General features: G+C 51.7%; 4 protein-coding genes and 1 pseudogene across 4 annotated transcripts; 2 read left to right on the top strand and 3 right to left on the bottom strand.

The window, feature by feature from the left end:
* Nucleotides 1-292: 292 nt before the first annotated feature.
* SAPIO_CDS9508 lies at nucleotides 293-1,222 on the bottom strand (annotated as a pseudogene; the record flags this gene model as incomplete).
* A 1,056-nt stretch (nucleotides 1,223-2,278) lies between these two features.
* SAPIO_CDS9507 (uncharacterized protein) lies at nucleotides 2,279-3,406 on the top strand (the record flags this gene model as incomplete). Its single annotated transcript, XM_016790883.1, has 2 exons — nucleotides 2,279-2,661; nucleotides 2,737-3,406. The coding sequence occupies 2 exons, from the start codon at nucleotides 2,279-2,281 to the stop codon at nucleotides 3,404-3,406; spliced, it is 1,053 nt and encodes a 350-aa protein (XP_016639393.1).
* A 126-nt stretch (nucleotides 3,407-3,532) lies between these two features.
* On the bottom strand, nucleotides 3,533-5,414 carry SAPIO_CDS9506 (Hydroxymethylglutaryl-CoA lyase; the record flags this gene model as incomplete). Its single annotated transcript, XM_016790882.1, has 2 exons — nucleotides 3,533-4,637; nucleotides 4,987-5,414. 2 exons carry the CDS (start codon nucleotides 5,412-5,414, stop codon nucleotides 3,533-3,535), a joined length of 1,533 nt encoding a protein of 510 aa, XP_016639392.1.
* A 551-nt stretch (nucleotides 5,415-5,965) lies between these two features.
* SAPIO_CDS9505 (4-coumarate-CoA ligase) lies at nucleotides 5,966-7,926 on the bottom strand (the record flags this gene model as incomplete). Its single annotated transcript, XM_016790881.1, has 4 exons — nucleotides 5,966-6,878; nucleotides 7,083-7,122; nucleotides 7,190-7,435; nucleotides 7,542-7,926. 4 exons carry the CDS (start codon nucleotides 7,924-7,926, stop codon nucleotides 5,966-5,968), a joined length of 1,584 nt encoding a protein of 527 aa, XP_016639391.1.
* A 764-nt stretch (nucleotides 7,927-8,690) lies between these two features.
* On the top strand, nucleotides 8,691-13,606 carry SAPIO_CDS9504 (Methylmalonyl-CoA carboxytransferase; the record flags this gene model as incomplete). The annotated part of the gene is made up of 9 exons (XM_016790880.1): nucleotides 8,691-8,739; nucleotides 8,793-8,863; nucleotides 8,920-9,230; nucleotides 9,290-9,540; nucleotides 9,601-9,694; nucleotides 9,755-10,236; nucleotides 11,188-11,253; nucleotides 11,317-11,365; nucleotides 11,455-13,606. 9 exons carry the CDS (start codon nucleotides 8,691-8,693, stop codon nucleotides 13,604-13,606), a joined length of 3,525 nt encoding a protein of 1,174 aa, XP_016639390.1.
* Nucleotides 13,607-15,707: the final 2,101 nt, after the last annotated feature.

Raw genomic sequence — 15,707 nt, 5'->3', positions numbered from 1 at the left:
GGTCCAGTGCAATCTGAATAGGAGGCAGAAATCCTAGGAAAACGTTGGCAAATGTGGAAATGAGTCAATATTTGAGGATGTGGAAAAAGCGGTGAAAATGGTGGATTTCTTGAAATCATAGATTTAATATTGAACCATATTTGTATTAGCCAATAAAGCTACAGCTACGAAGTACACAAAAACAGTTTCGATCGCACCCCAAAAAACTAACGAGTAGTTTAAACTCAGATTATCTTCTCATCTCTCACTCCCATCTTATCGTCCTCTAGTGATTACCAACCCAACACCCAAATTAGGCCAAATGAGGCTTTAGCTCAGCTTGCGTCCATTCCCAAAGTCTTTCCGCCAGCTCCGCGTCTTTTCCATCATCGCTCGCCTTTCCGGAAACACCGACAGGTTGATAGTACTCGCCGCTCTTCACATGCTTGGAAACACAAGCCCACAGCTGATTTTTCACGCCTTCATCAACAGTTGTCAAGAGACCTTTCCCGAGCTTTACCAACCACCCCACAATTTTTGGGACGCTGGTCGCGCCTTCAGCCAGGTTGGTGTTCACGACGCCGGGGTGAATGGCCGCGACTGTCAGCTGCGGGTACAGCTTTGCCAATTGCTTCGCGAAGAGCACGTTTGCAAGCTTGCTCTGGAAATATCGGTTCAAACCCCCTATAGCCTCCGCCGGCGTCTTGAGGGTGTCGAAGTTGAAAGCACCTTTCGCGAGCATCGCATGTCCGTTGGATGACAAGGACACAACCCGCACATCATGATCGGGGCTGTTTTCCGAGGTCTTGAGCAGGAGAGGTAGAAGTAGCTCCGTCAAAAGCGCGTGGCCCATGTGGTTGGTTCCGAATTGAAGTTCGTATCCGTCCTTGGTGAGGCCTGGTGGGGTTGCCATGATACCGGCGTTGAGCATCAAGATGTCCAAGCGGTCGGCTTCCGCCAAGAAGATCTTCGCCGCCTTTTTGATGGAATCGAATGAGGCCAGGTCTAACTCAAGGAGGTTTATGGGGGCTTCGGGGACTTGGCGTCTTATTTCTTCTTCGGCTGCCTGAGCTTTTTCGAGATTGCGTGCCGTGAGCCAAATTTGGGCGGGCTTGTGTCGGGAGAGCTCGAGGACAGACTGCTTGCCAAGGCCACTGTTCCCCCCTGTAACAAGGATGACTTTGCCATCCAGAGGAGGAATGTCCTTTTGAGGATCAAAGGGGACAGACTTGTTGAAAAACATTCTGCCGTTGAGTCGTCTGGTGTCGGGTGATGGCGAACTGGGTTGTTGGTGGAGGTGGAGGTTAGTTGGTATGTCTCCTCTCTCTAAAACACGAAGGTGAAGACACCGGGTTAGGGCGCAATTTATATACCCGCAGTCTCCTCGGAGCCCGAACATACATTGGAGACCTGCCCGTATTCTCCGAGTTGAATGATACCAGGGGAGGTGCAAAATGTCATGATCAGCTTGCCACTTCCGTCGAGATGGGATTGTTTTCCAAATCGGGTAAGCTCCAATCTCCCAGAGAAAGACACAGGGCCACTATTCCTAAAGTGGAATATAATCTCTCATTGGCCAGCGGCCCTGCATGTCGGGAGATTCGATTGCGCCATTCCCGAAGAGGAATACAATCTCGATCTGGGCATGATGAGCTGCTCGTCTTCCAGACTCCTCCTCGTCATTTCGTCGCCCCATTCATCATCTTGTCCACTTCCAGAAAACAATCTATCCGTAAAATCCGCAGTGATATCTTCTTAGCTTTATCGTCTCTTCGGAACTGAAGTCTTCGCCTAGAATACCCTAATCCTAGTTCCCACACATGTCCCAGTCGAGTCAAGCTCTGCACCAAGGCGAAGGTGGGAAGCGAGTCCCCGCCGCAGCTCCGGGATTCGCTCCTTTTATTGTGAGCACGTCCCTCGACAAACCGGACCCAACAACACGCAAGTTTATCCGCAGCCATGTGATGCGAGGGAAAAATGCTGGCAAATCAAGGCGCCGTCAAGGACAGCCGATGTCCACGACAGTAGAGAGGGAGAAGTCTGACGGGGTGCTGCATCCGGCTTCCCCGGACAGAGGAGAAACCTGTCGCAAAGAGAAAGAGACCTGGGCTCTGATGTCGCCGCGTAAGATCGCCTCCGAGCTCACCCTCTATAGATATGCAGAGACGGTTAGGCCTTATATGTTTGACCTCATCTTTCAAGGTAATATACCAGCCCCCTCCTCCACATCCTGCAGCCGAACTCACCATGTTAACACACTCGACAAGCCCTCACATATATTAAGCCTTCGGCGCATACCATGGATGGCATAACTTCCATGGCAAGCACAGAGTCTGATTTCTTCTGCATCGACCACCTTTCCGAGCACCCCGGCATGATCCACTCTATTGTGTTCGCAGCCCGGGCCTTCTACGATCTGTCGGTTGGGATACCGTTCAGCAATACCGCTCAGTTCCACCTGTCAAAAAGCCTCCAGCATCTCCAGCTCAGTCTAAACGACAAGACGGAAGTGACCAAAGATACCACAATCTCCATTGTGATATTACTAGCGACGGCAGCAATCCTGAGTGGCGAATTTGCAACAGCAGAAAAGCACAGGGATGGCCTCTACAGTCTAATAAACCTACGCGGAGGTGTAGACTCAATCCCTCCTGGAAGTTTGATAGAGCACAAGATTCAGACGTAAGTTGCTAAATTATAACATAGCTACTCTGTATTTGCTGTCCACATTGGTGTAGCTAAGATCGGATCTCCTAGGATCGATCTTGGTCTTGCAATCGGAGTCGGAAGCGAGCCATGCTTCATCCGGAAGAATATCTCATGGAGCCCTCACCTTGCGAGGGGTAGTCGTACATCTAGATTTCCCGAATTCGATATGCTGCGTCGTCGTCCTGACCCAAGACTGTTAAATGTTTGGGCCGATCTTCGCGAACTGTCCGACGCTGCAGATAGAGCTTCTGGAACTGGTGCAAAGATTCCAGGACACGACTTCTCACGCCTCAATACATCGGTGCCCTATCGGCTGGTCCGTCTGGATTGCGATCCTACATCGCTTGACGAGGTGTTGAGAGCATGCATGCTGGGTTATATGAAGATTCTTACCGTCAAAATCCACGGTATCGGCAGGAAAATGGTCTTCCTAGCCGCGAGAATGAAGACTGCCCTCCTCGCACAGGAGGCCCCGCCATTTGTTGAACATGCTAGAGTTCTATTCTGGGCTCTCATCATTACGAGACTCTCCGTCTTTGAGGATTTCGATCATGAGTGGCTCCAAACACTCCTCATGGAAACTGCCTCGGTACTTGGCCTTAACACTTGGGACGAGGCGAGGGCAATACTAAAGGAATATCTGTGGATCGACACGGTTCTTGATAAGCCTGCGTCACAGGTATTTAAGGAGTGGTGCATACCCAACACGTGTCCATAGGGAGGGAAACGGAGGGCGAGAAAATTGGAAGTAATGGTATCTTTTCAAAAGACTCTATTGTTGCGAAGTCACACGCCATATTTCACAAGAAACAAACTCCTTCGGAGTACATCCACTTTTCCAGGTTTATAATCTTGGCTTCGATTGTGCCTTGGGGCTCGCGAGAGCATCCCAGTCCACAGCACGTCTCGCCGCGCGAAACTGCCTTACACCATATACTGCCTCGGACTCGGGACCCATCATCTCTTCGAACAAGCGTGTTATGTTGCGCTTCTGGTTATCACTTCCCCCTTGTGACCAACCGAGTCTTACCAGCTCCTTAGACATGCGAATCCCGCTTGATGAAGCTAGACGTAGGTCGTGTAAGCACGTGTCTAGTGCGCGCTGCAGATCGGACGGGGATTCTGCAATGTGAGATATAACACCCCAAGCCCTCAGTTCTTTGGCAGTAACTGGCCGAGCTGTTATCATGGCCTCCCTCGAACGACTAACTCCCCATTCTCGGATAACGTATTTCGAGATCACGGCTGGGCAGAGGCCAAGCTTGACTTCGGATAGGGTGAACGACGCTGAGCTGATGCTGAGGCGCAGGTCGCAGACGAATGCCAGACCGACCCCCCCTCCGAATGCTGGGCCGTTTACACAGGCGACGGTCACTTTGGTGGAATTATCGATAAGTTCAAATAGAGTTGTTAAAGCGTTGAACTTATCTTTGCTGTCGGCGCCAAATGTTCCAGTCCCTTTTCCGAGATCCATACCCGTGCAGAAGAACTTCCCACTCGACGTGATGATGATGCGACGGATAGAGGCATCCTGTTCAAATTCGACGAATGCTCCACGAAGGTCGGATATTAACGATGGAGTAAGGGCATTTCCGTTTGCAGGCGTATTGAGCACAATCTTCCCATTGGCACCAGAGCGGTAGACAAGGACGCCCTGAGCATCTCTTATCAGAGTCCAAGGAAGACTGGATGGGGTTGACGGCTTTTCGGTGACCACCGGGGGTTGTTTTCGTGCCTTGGATGCAAGAGCTACACCGACACGACTGTCATTCGACTTGGATAGCTGTTGCGATATCCAAACCCCAGTTTCGGCCAATCGAGGCAGATCCACCCCAGTCTCGATGCCGGCTTGGTGGAACATGTACACAATGTCCTCCGTGGCCACGTTTCCAGTCGCTCCGGGGGCGAATGGGCATCCTCCTAAGCCCGCGACGCTGCTGTCAAACACTCTGAGACCACAGTTATAAGCCTCCCAAACATTAGCTAGCGCTTGGCCATAGGTGTCGTGGAAATGACCTGCAAGTTGAGGCATAATTATTCCACGGTCGCGTAAGTATGTGAGAAGGCTTCGGACGTCCGATGCCGTTCCAACGCCAAGTGTGTCTCCTAGGCTGACCTCGTAACATCCCATGCTCTGCAGAGCATTCACTGCATTGTAGACAGATTTGGGGGGCGTGGGACCATCAAATGGATCCGCGAATATGCATGAAACATAACTGTAGGAAAATCACGGATTAGACAAGATGATCGCTAGCCTGCCAGGTCCTCTTAGTCGCGTGCCGTTCCCTGAACCCTTACCCTCGAACGGCAATCCCGTGCCTGGCTGCCTCCGCAGCAACTTGCCTGGCTCTCTCAATTCCCTGGTCGACGGTGCAGTTGATGTTTGCTCGACTAAAACCCTCCGTGGCGCTAATGAACACGGCAATTTCTTTAACGCCGTATTCGAGGGCTATCTGGAAACCCTTAGCGTTGGGGATGAGCACTGGGAGCCGAAGTTCCTGCGACTCTCGCAGCCAGCCTTGCACCAATGCGGAGTCCAACACCTTGCGACAGTCCGCAAGCTGCGGAACTGCCTTGGGGCTGACGACGGAGGCGACTTCGATGCATTTGAGGCCGGATTGTTTTAATTTCTCGATAAGATCCAGTTTGGTCGCCGTGGGGACAGTGATTTTGATATTCTGCAGCCCGTCGCGAGGGCCAACCTCGACGATGCGAACGGAGGCCATTGCGGTGATGTGTAATTTGTTTGGGGAGTATAAGTTTGTGGGGGAAAAGCCTGCGGTCGCTGGAGGTAAATCCATTTGTAAAGGGCGATTTAAGTTACTGCCTCGGTGGCCAGCTCAGCACACTTCGGACCGGCTTCCGGAACCCCCGGTTCGTCTATCAGTGGTTGATGAGGGTCACAAGACCCCGGATTCGCAAGCCGAGGTTAGGCATAGAGCGCAGCCCAGTGGGAACGTGCTTCGTCAGTGAACCAAATCGTCAGCGGTGGCTTTCGGAGCAAATACGTGACGAGATGCAATTCTCGAACAAATCAATATGAGGGAAGCGAAAATGTCTCTCCGCCTCAGAGGCGGACTGGATCTCTACTGCATTCCAGTTCTATAATGCACTGTCTTCGGAACTATTAATTCTATCCATACAGAAACCTATTCGGAAATCTATTTAGAAACCTAGGCTGATCCTGGGTTCTCTCTTACTATCGACACAGAAAGCGATTGAATCCTATTCGGTCTTCTCTTACCCTCCTTAGCTCCGATACGTTGTTAATCGCCGGTTAAAGCTTGGGTTGGTAACTTTGGAATTTCAGCGCATCCCCCAACTTTCGAATCAAATGCTTCTGATACTTGCCGCTGCCCGTTTTGGGAAGAGTATCGCCAATTCCCGGATCACCCAGCCAAAATATGTATTGCGGCGCCTTAACCCTGCCCAATTTCTGGGTGATCCAGCCGCGAACCTCGTCATCGCTCAGTCTCTGCGAGCCCGCTGCTCGCAAAAAGGCACCAACCACTTCCCCGTACTTTTTGTCTGAGAGGCCGACGACGCACGCTTCGCAAATCACCGGGTGGCAAAGCAAGCGGTCCTCGATTTCGTTAGGTGACAGGTTCTCGCCGCCGCGAATAATGAGGTCCTTGATGCGGCCGGTGATGTATCCGTAGCCTTCGGCGTCGAGATACCCCTCGTCTCCGGTATGCATCCAGATGACTCCATTCTCGTCGCGCCTCATCGCTTCAAGTGTCTTCTCTTCGTCCTTCCAGTAGCCCTTCTGAAGAGCGAAGCCGCTGGTACAAATCTCGCCGCGTACACCTCGGGGTGTAATCTTGCCATCGCGGTCTACAATTTTTGCACTGGTGTGTGGGAGCACACGGCCAAGGCTCTCAAACATCCTCTCCTCCGTATCGTCCAGAGAAGTGATGAATGTCACGGGGCTGGTCTCCGTCATTCCGTACGCGATGAGCATACCCTGGACGTTCATCTTCTCTCGAAGCGACGCCATGAGAGACGGAGGTACTGCCGATCTAGCTGCAAGGCCCGTACGGACCGTAGTAATATCGCGGGGAGAACGCTCCAGCTCCTCCAACTCAGCCAAGAACATCGTAGGAACCCCGAGCAGAGCCGTAGCCTTCTCATCTACGACTGCATCTAGAGTCAATTTCGGATCGAAATTGCCCGACGGAAAGACGATAGAACTGCCGTGAATAAAAGACGCCAGGAATCCCATCACAAGTCCGAAGCAATGGAAGAGTGGAGGCGGGCAGCAGACAACATCCTTCACCGTCAGTTCCATGGCCCGGCCCACGAATCTCCCATTGTTTAGTAGGTTGCTTCAATCGCCTCGGTCAGTCAAGTTCTCTGGCAACCCGAAGGGCAGTGTTAGAAGCCAATCTCCTTACCTGTGAGTGAGCATGGCTGCTTTGGGTAGTCCAGTCGTTCCTGGTCTGTTATTAGTCGAGGTCTCATCTTCCTTAATACCCGAGCCCATCCAGCCAGGAAAGCGTACCAGACGTGAACTGGAGATTCAAGACGTCATGCGGTTTAACCTTCCTCTCTGCACGCCTAAGAACTGAATCCGACATGAAAACAGATGTGCCGAGAAGAAGGAAATTATGGTAGAGCATGCGCCCAGTGTTGTAAGATGAGGGTAGAGCCGCGGCAGCACTACCCAGTTCAACGATTCCAATTAAATCTGGTGATTCTGCCGAGTTCGAAAGAAGCTTTCGCAGGTGTTCCGAGGTGTCTCTGGGTCCTATTGTCGGAGCAATAAATAATAACTTGCAGCCTAGTTTAGGAGAAAGCGGTGTTTCTGCTAGAGCTTGCTAGGACAGGATTTGGTTGCTAGAGGTCCTACATACTGCTGCGAGTAACCGCGGTCTGGAGTTCGTCAGGCGAGAACGTATTGTTCAACACAACATAGGGGCAACCAATGCGGGCGGCTGCGAGGAAAAGCTCAATATATTGATGACAGTTCCCCGCGTAAATGCCAACGCAGTCTCCATGTTTCAGGCCATAATCGAGCATGGCTTTTGCAGTGATCCTGCTATTCTCGGCGAGTTCGCGGTAGGTGAGACGGACATTCTGCCATGGCACCACCACGGCTGTATACGGGCCGTAATCTCGCGCTTGTGCATCCACAAGTGCCCCGAGAGTCTGGTCGAGCAATGCAGGCGAGGTAGGTCCGTGGACTAAAGAGAGTCCACTGTCTCCATGGACTGCATTGGAGGGGGGTGAGGATAACATGATCCTTCGCTAATGGTGAGAAGAAAAGATACAGAGCTCAAAAGCAATGGTCTTAAACATGAAAGGGCTACGAGAAGACAATGACAGTATTTTCATGATTGTCCCATTTCTTTATTTCTACTCGTTTGGTGATTCGGTTCGAGTTCGGGCTCGATCCCCCACACCCCGGACCAGACAGCGGGCCGCCGGTCCGGGAGGCCTTTCCCGGTCCGAGAGTGAAAGTTGGGGATATTTGGACCGAGGGAAACAGCCATTGACGTCCCTGGAGTCTATTATGCAACGCAGACCCGACAAATGTCGTAAATCTGATTCCAAGATACCTCTTCCTACCAGATTATCACGAATTGAGATTCATCATGGCTTCTCAAACTTTCCCAGTAGAAATCTCCAACGTTGACATTCGGTCGAAGGAGAGTCAATCGAGGCAATCAAAATGGCTCCCAGTCATCGATACGTTCGAGCGCAACCTTCGACAAGTTGCAGGAGAAGGCTCGGGGACGTCCGTGATGCGACATCGAGAGCGCAATTGGTCTTCTCCTAGATGCAGATTCTCCATTCCTTGAACTGAGTTCTTTTGCTGGCTTCGGTAACCCGGCATCAAATAACTGCGCCAATCTCATTGTCGGCATTGGACTTGTGAGGTGAGATGCATCTCCACTTTGAAACACAATTCTTCTCCCCCGCCACGCCCTCAAAAGGGTGGGCTACGGTTACTCAGTGTAGAACTTGTTAATCAGTTTTCCAGTGCTCGTCCTTGCCTTATCATGTCTCACATCCCCACGCAAAGTGGCGTCGCCTGGAACGAGATGACAGGTGGGATATATGAATGCTTCTTCTTATTAGAGTAGGGCTGACAGGCCCGACAGTGATCAAGGTCAATCGAGCAATGGAGATTGCCTTTGAGAATGATCTTCCACTCATATCCCTTGTTCAATCGGTAACTTTTCATTGCTCCCGCATCGACGACAACGAGCTAACATATGGCGACGACAGGCTGGTGTTTTCCTCCCTCAGCAGTTCCGCGTGTTTCACAAGGGCGGGCAGCTGTTTCGTGACCTTGCGATCCGGACACAACATGGAAAGCCCTCATGCGCCATTGTCTTCGGCTCATCTACAGCCGGTGGCGCATATCACCCCGCTCTTTCGGATTACACAATATTTGTCGACAAGCAGGCGCAAGTTTTCCTGGGCGGTCCGCCCTTGGTGAAGATGGCTACGGGGGAGATTATAGATGCTGAGCAGCTTGGTGGCGCGAGTATCCATGCGTCTCTCACTGGTCTCGCAGATAGCATTGCTGAAGACGAGTGAGTAAAGACTTTGTGCTGCCGCTCTTCCATTAACCACGAGACACTTACTCCCATAGGTTTGACGCTATTCAGAAGGCGCGTCAGTGGTGCGCGATCCTACGCGACCCGAGCCCATCGCATCTTGAACCTGCTGCGTCAGAGCTCCCTTTGTACCCAGCGGATGACATCCTATCTCTGGTAGACCCCGATATACGGAGACCGTTTGACATGCGTGAAGTCCTTCTTCGTGTCATCGACGGCTCAAGGCTACTTGCGTTTAAACCCAAGTATGGCGTAAACATGCTAACCGCCTGGGCCCATATTCATGGTAAGGCGTCATGCACTACCAAAAGGCAATATCAAAGACTAGACTGACTTCTCTATTTAGGGTTCCGCGTTGGCATTGTCGCCAACCAGACCCCAGTCATTAACCCGAACGAAGCTCTCAAAACGGCTCAATTTATTCGCCTTTGTAATCAGGAGTGCGTGCCCCATCCACTTATCGAGTGCATTCTGTAACGATTAACAAAGTAACATTGAAGGCTTCTCCCAATAATCTTTTTCCACAATGTCACCGGCTTCATGGTCGGGTCGAAGGCTGAACACCAAGGAATCATTAAAGCTGGCGCTCAGCTAGTCTCAGCCGTTAGCTGCTCCAAGGTACCTCACATCAGCATCATCATGGGCGCATCGTATGGGGCAGGGAACTACGCCATGTGCGGACGCTCCTACCGCCCGCGGTTCTTGTTCACATGGCCCACTGGAATATGCGGCGTCATGGGACCAGATCAGCTTGCAGGTGTGATGGAAACTATAAAGGCGAAGTCTATGAAGTCGGCATGGTTACCGGAAGAAGCGGCGGCGCAGGGCCAGAAGCTACGGGAGGAGGCACATCGTGACGCTGAGTGCTACGCTACAAGTTCGGCACTCCTTGACGATGGGATAATAGACCCACGGGACACTAGGGACGTTCTCGGCATGTGTCTGGAAGTTGTTAGAATTCCAACTGCCCAGGATGTACAGAGTCAACGATTCCTCGCCCGGATCTAGATCACCAAGTCTGTAAGGTGTTAAAAAGTTCTAATGTAGTCTATTATCTTCATCGCCTGCCCAAACGCTGCTGTTAGAAATCGTGAGATGAACCTTATTGATAAATTACATGGAAATCCCTATTTAGTTTAAAACCCGTCTTCGTTTCCAAGGTTCCACTAGGAGTGGCCGCCTGACAAGCCCATCTCCAGGCGACTGTAGAGTGGTGAATGGCGGATCGTTCTGAGAGGTGCCTCGATGCGTCAGCTAGCAGCCCCGGCTTCCCTCTGATAACAGGACAAGTGCCCGTCTTGATCTAATCCCGTAGGAAATGGCCTTGAATAACGGGCGAGCCACGGAGCTCCCGGTTTGCTCTCCGCACCAATTTTTTTATTTTTTATTTTTTAATTTTAATTTTTAATTTTTTTTTTATATTTTTATATTTTATTTATTTTAATTTTTAATTTTTATTATTATTATTTTTTTTTTATAAAAAAACAAGGTGGGTGGGTCCCTCGGACTCGGACCGCGAACCGGTCGAGGCAAGATTCCCAACCCGACCTTTTCCTCGGTTCCAGAAACCAATCACGAAAGAAACCGGCCGCCAGGGCTTCCAGACGAAACGCAAATGCTTCGCGGTGGGCTTGCGGGGCGGCTATCATTTGCGCCTCGCTGGAGGCACATTAAAGTAAGACGACACCACCTTGGTTTAGTGCCGCACTCGGTGGGCGTTCTATTCGATTTCTCTCTTTGTTGTTATTGTTATTATTCTTAAAACATCTGCCCCCACTCGACGACCACAAAGTCCCCTGAACACATCAGGACGATTCTTTTTCTTTGTTCTTTCACGGAAACCAAGAGAGCAAGCACCGATTACGCGGCAACCGTTGGCATCTCGTCTAAATCTCGACAGCTTGCCCAACTCACCTCTCCCAACACGTGTTAGGTGCCCTCCTTGCAGAGGCAATGGCGCGAGATCTGTTTGTTGCAGATGTTCCGTTCGACAGCGAAGGTCAGCCCAAGATACGCAGGGTACTGATCGCTAATCGAGGCGAAATTGCGTGTCGCATCATAGCAACTTGCCGCAGGCTCAACATTACAGCTATCGTTGTTTATACGCACGAGTATGTTTACAACAAACATCCCCCCGAGATCAGTTGAGCATTGACCGTGATACCTGGGGTTCCCATGTAACTGACCGTTGTTCTTTCAGGGATACTCTGTCCCGTCACGTCTCAGACGCGGACGAGTCGATCTGCATAGGCAGCATCCAGCACGATGCAACGAATCCATTCCTCAACATTGAGCTCCTTGTGAAGACCGCCTTGGCTGCCGGGGCGCAGGCAATTCACCCTGGGTACGGCTACCTAAGCGAGAACGCAGATTTCTCTGATCGTGTACGAAAAGCTGGCTTGTTATTTGTTGGCCCGACAGGAACAGCCATGTCGACGCTTGGTGACAAGCGTAGCTCCAAGGCTTACCTCCGGGCGAGGGCCCCTGATGTTCCCCTTATACCGGGCTTCGAAGGCTCTAGTCAGGATGTGGCGGACCTCGAGGAGGCAGCCGTTCGCATGGGATTTCCTGTCATGCTCAAAGCGTCGGCTGGGGGCGGTGGCAAGGGCATGCGCGTCGTTCGAGAACAGACTCAACTCCGTGGTGAGCTGGAGCGGGCACAATCGGAAGCGCAACGCTCTTTTGGTTCCAGCGACGTCATACTGGAAAAGTTTATCGAATACAGCAAGCACGTCGAAGTACAGATTATCGGTGACCAGCATGGTCATATCCTTCCCCTTTTCGAGCGCGACTGCTCCGTCCAACGCCGCAATCAAAAGGTGATTGAGGAGACACCGTGTCTCTACTTGAGCCAAGATACTAAGCAGCGCATGATAGACGCTGCTGTCCGCATTGTCAAGCTCATCGGCTACGAAAATGCAGGGACAGTCGAATTCGTCCTGGATACAACGACAATGCAGTTTTATTTCTTAGAAGTCAACACCCGGCTCCAGGTAGAGCATCCGATCACTGAAGAAGTTGTCGGCGTGGATCTCGTGGCACTGCAGCTATACGTGGCCGCTGGTGGTCGTCTCTTGGACCTCCCACAATTGAGCAGTCTAGAGCCGAAGGGACACGCAATCGAATGTCGCTTGTGCGCGGAAGACCCCCAATGCGACTTTTTCCCAGACCACGGCAAAATTCTGATCTGGCGCCCGGGGTCATCACCAGACAACAAGGCCAACTCTGTAGTCCGCTACGAGACGGCGGTGCGCAGTGGAGCAACGGTATCTATCTATTTCGACTCCATGATTTGCAAGGTCATTGTATGGGCGCCCACGAGGGCTCTCGCCATCAGCTTGATGATAAAAGAGCTTTCTGAGACAGCCTGTATCGGAGTCAAGACCAATCAGCGTTTTCTCCAGGACTGTCTCTTGCATCCTGCCTTCCGCGATCCAGGCTACAAGACGTCTTTCATCCCAGCCCATCTCAGTGAATTGCTGGGAAGTTCGTCTCATTCAGGAGTTCCGGCCCGGATTTCACTCTTGCCTAGCGTATACCTGAGGATGCTGCGAGATCAGGCCACTGCCTTCCGTGGGATCAACAGACAATTTCGCAATCAGTGCTTCGATCCCTTAGGTTCGGGGAGCGAAATAATTACCTTGAAGTATGCTTCCAAGTCTCCTCGTGGAACGTCTTCTGATACTATTCGCTGCGATGTTTTGATTAGACGTCCAAGCTCTGGCGCCCACCCATCCGACGGGAGTCGTGTCTGCCTCCTGCCAGTTCCAACAAAAAAGGATGAAGGAAAGGGGACGAGCGCCGACTATGATGCCCTTAGCCAAATCCTGCGCAAGGTCGAATCGCTGCCAGGACCCGCTTTCACCGTATCCAATGTTCAACTTGAGCGGCTGGACCTATCGTCCACAGAGCAATCTTCCTCCATCTTGGAGTTTTATGTAGATGGACGGAAAGTTCGAGCATATCTCGCAACCTCAAAACAGGAAAAGACTCATAAGAAATCAGGACCAACCCAAGACGACAAGGTCCGTATCCTCGCCCATATCCCCCAGCTTGGTGAATGGTTCGAGTTCACCCGCTACACCTTGCTGTCCTTCTTTGTCGAACAACGCCGATCCCTTGCCGCGGAAAAGGGCAAAGGCTCCAAAGACATTAAATCCCCCATGCCATGCAAGGTCTTGAGTATCAACGTTGGCGTGGGTGACGAGGTGAAGGCAGGTGACATTGTCATGGTTGTTGAGAGCATGAAGATGGAGATTACCATTGCCGCCGAGTTGCCAGGCAAATTCCAGACGAGATGGAAAGAAGGAGACGCTGTCAGTGAGGGGCAGGTGCTCTGCTTCGTGGAATGAACGCTGGGCACTGTCTCCTGGGGCTGGATAAAGCTCTCTAGAATATTGCACATATAACTGTGTTTCGTATTACTTTACAGATCTGATCAGGGCACGAGGGGTGGGGGAATCTGTCATAAGGGTCTGTATATAGGAAGGGTCTTTTCTTGGTTGCCCCCTGAGCCTACATAGAAATCCGGATGCCAGGATACATGTGGCATCACTGCCTTTGCGCTATCCATTCAATTGCATCCCGAAAGTAAGCCACAGAGACCCTCTAAGTACGCATCGCAGATGGCATCAACCAACCCCTCTAGTACGGTCGTCCTAATTTCACGTCACAACAAGCCTTCCACCCTGCCAGCTTCAACCCCCATTGCAGGCACACTCTAAAAGGTAATTTATGTCTGGGCTGTTTAGTTGCCATAAGACATCAGCGTCGATATTTTCAGGGCCCAGCGAGCAAGTATTTGAGCCCTCATCCGGCAAAAGTGTGGGATGTAGACCTAGCTGTGTACTCTCTGACACAGGTGTGACTGTAATCTCTGGAATGCGCGTGAATGATTCTGGTGATGAGGCAGGGAATTCAAATTGCGCATCCGAGCACAATGACCCGTAGTCCACCATGTGCCAAAGCCCCCTTTCCCAATCCAATCCAATATCAGAAAACCAAGAAACGTCTAGCAAGGGCGGCAGCGTATGTATACGGGTGTTGAAAGAGACAAGGTGATTGTACTGACGTGGCAAAAATTCTCGTAAGCGATGCTAGCCTTATCAAGTCCACACCAAGGTCGACGGAACTCACCATCTTGGTAGCGTGACCCCATTTTAACCCCATTCTTTTGAGGATGCGGAGGCTACACCGATATCCAGTCAACAGATCTGGTGATTCTACCTCGCCGAGTCGCCTCTGAGCTTGGAGATGCATGGCTGCAATAGACCCCGCGACGCAGGCAGAGTAGGCATAGAAAGAAGACGTGACGTGGGCCCCAGAAGTCGCAGCGTCTTCAATTGTGTTGATCAATTTAAGGGCATGGCTGAGACTTTTGGTGAATGTGTTGGAGAGAAAACCGGGCGGAAGGTCGAAGGGCAGGAGACCATGGAGCCGCCTCCGGATGAGGAACGGGTGGTTTAGCAGGCAATGGCATAAGTGAAGGATCGTATGGGCGAAGATGATGTGCTCTAACAGTTGGTGATCGAAGCCTGCACCCGTATTGGAGCCGCTCTCAAGGAGCGACCAGTCGTCAATTTGGAGGTGCCATTCAACCAGACGCAGGGCCGAGTTTACTGCGGCAAAGTCAGATGTCGACTCCCAAGGCACGGTGGTCTTCATGCTTTCTTGCTCATAGAATACGCATCGGACACATTGTCCGAGGGCGGACGCTGCCAACAGTGTCATGGCAAAAGACCCCCGAGACTGACATGCCCCTTTACTCCACCGATGGAGGTCGTTGAGCGTCCCAGTCACTGACGGCTGGCTATCCCGAAACGTAGGCCCGTCACATGGAAGCTGCGTGTGACAGTCCCCATCTGAAATGGCGGCGTGGCGGCCCCTACCACAGGATACTAACTTATCGAGGAGGTACACAGACCAGAAAGTCCGCCGCTGCTCCTCCTGCTCAATGACTGGCAGTGATTTGTCGGGCTCTGTCATCAACCGTAGGTCCTGGACAATGCGGATGGCGAGGCCGATCTTCAGCCAGCCAGAGCCAGTGTGGCCGTCTGGGTGTTATCAGTCAATCCACTCGTTCTTTAAACACGCCACGATTATTGCCGGGGCGGGACCTAACCTGTGAAGTCGATAATGGCGAGTATATTGAGCGTTTGGGCAACAAACAGCTCTGGAGGGTTGTCTGAAGGCATGTGATTGGTGAGGACGATCATCCAAGCTTCTCGCGCATAGGACTTGGTGGCCTCGTGGTTTGATTTCCCGAAGTGCTCATGTTTGGAATACCTGGCGCCTGAGGCGAGGACGGCGAAGACGAGGCATCGCGGTAGCACCCCACGGGCTAACTTCTGTCGGAATGTTTCTTCGTGGAAGTATGAATATGGTTGGTTGTGGCACCAGTGAAAATGTTCGCCCACGACGTCTTGAACGACTTCATTCGGGGGTAAGCTGCAG

The sequence above is a fragment of the Scedosporium apiospermum genome (genome assembly GCF_000732125.1).
Source record: "Scedosporium apiospermum strain IHEM 14462 chromosome Unknown SEQ_SAPIO_0143, whole genome shotgun sequence".
In the NCBI taxonomy this organism is placed as follows: domain Eukaryota; kingdom Fungi; phylum Ascomycota; class Sordariomycetes; order Microascales; family Microascaceae; genus Scedosporium; species Scedosporium apiospermum.
The sequence above is the reverse complement of the archived record's forward strand: the minus strand, read 5'-3'. Positions and strand labels throughout refer to the sequence as shown.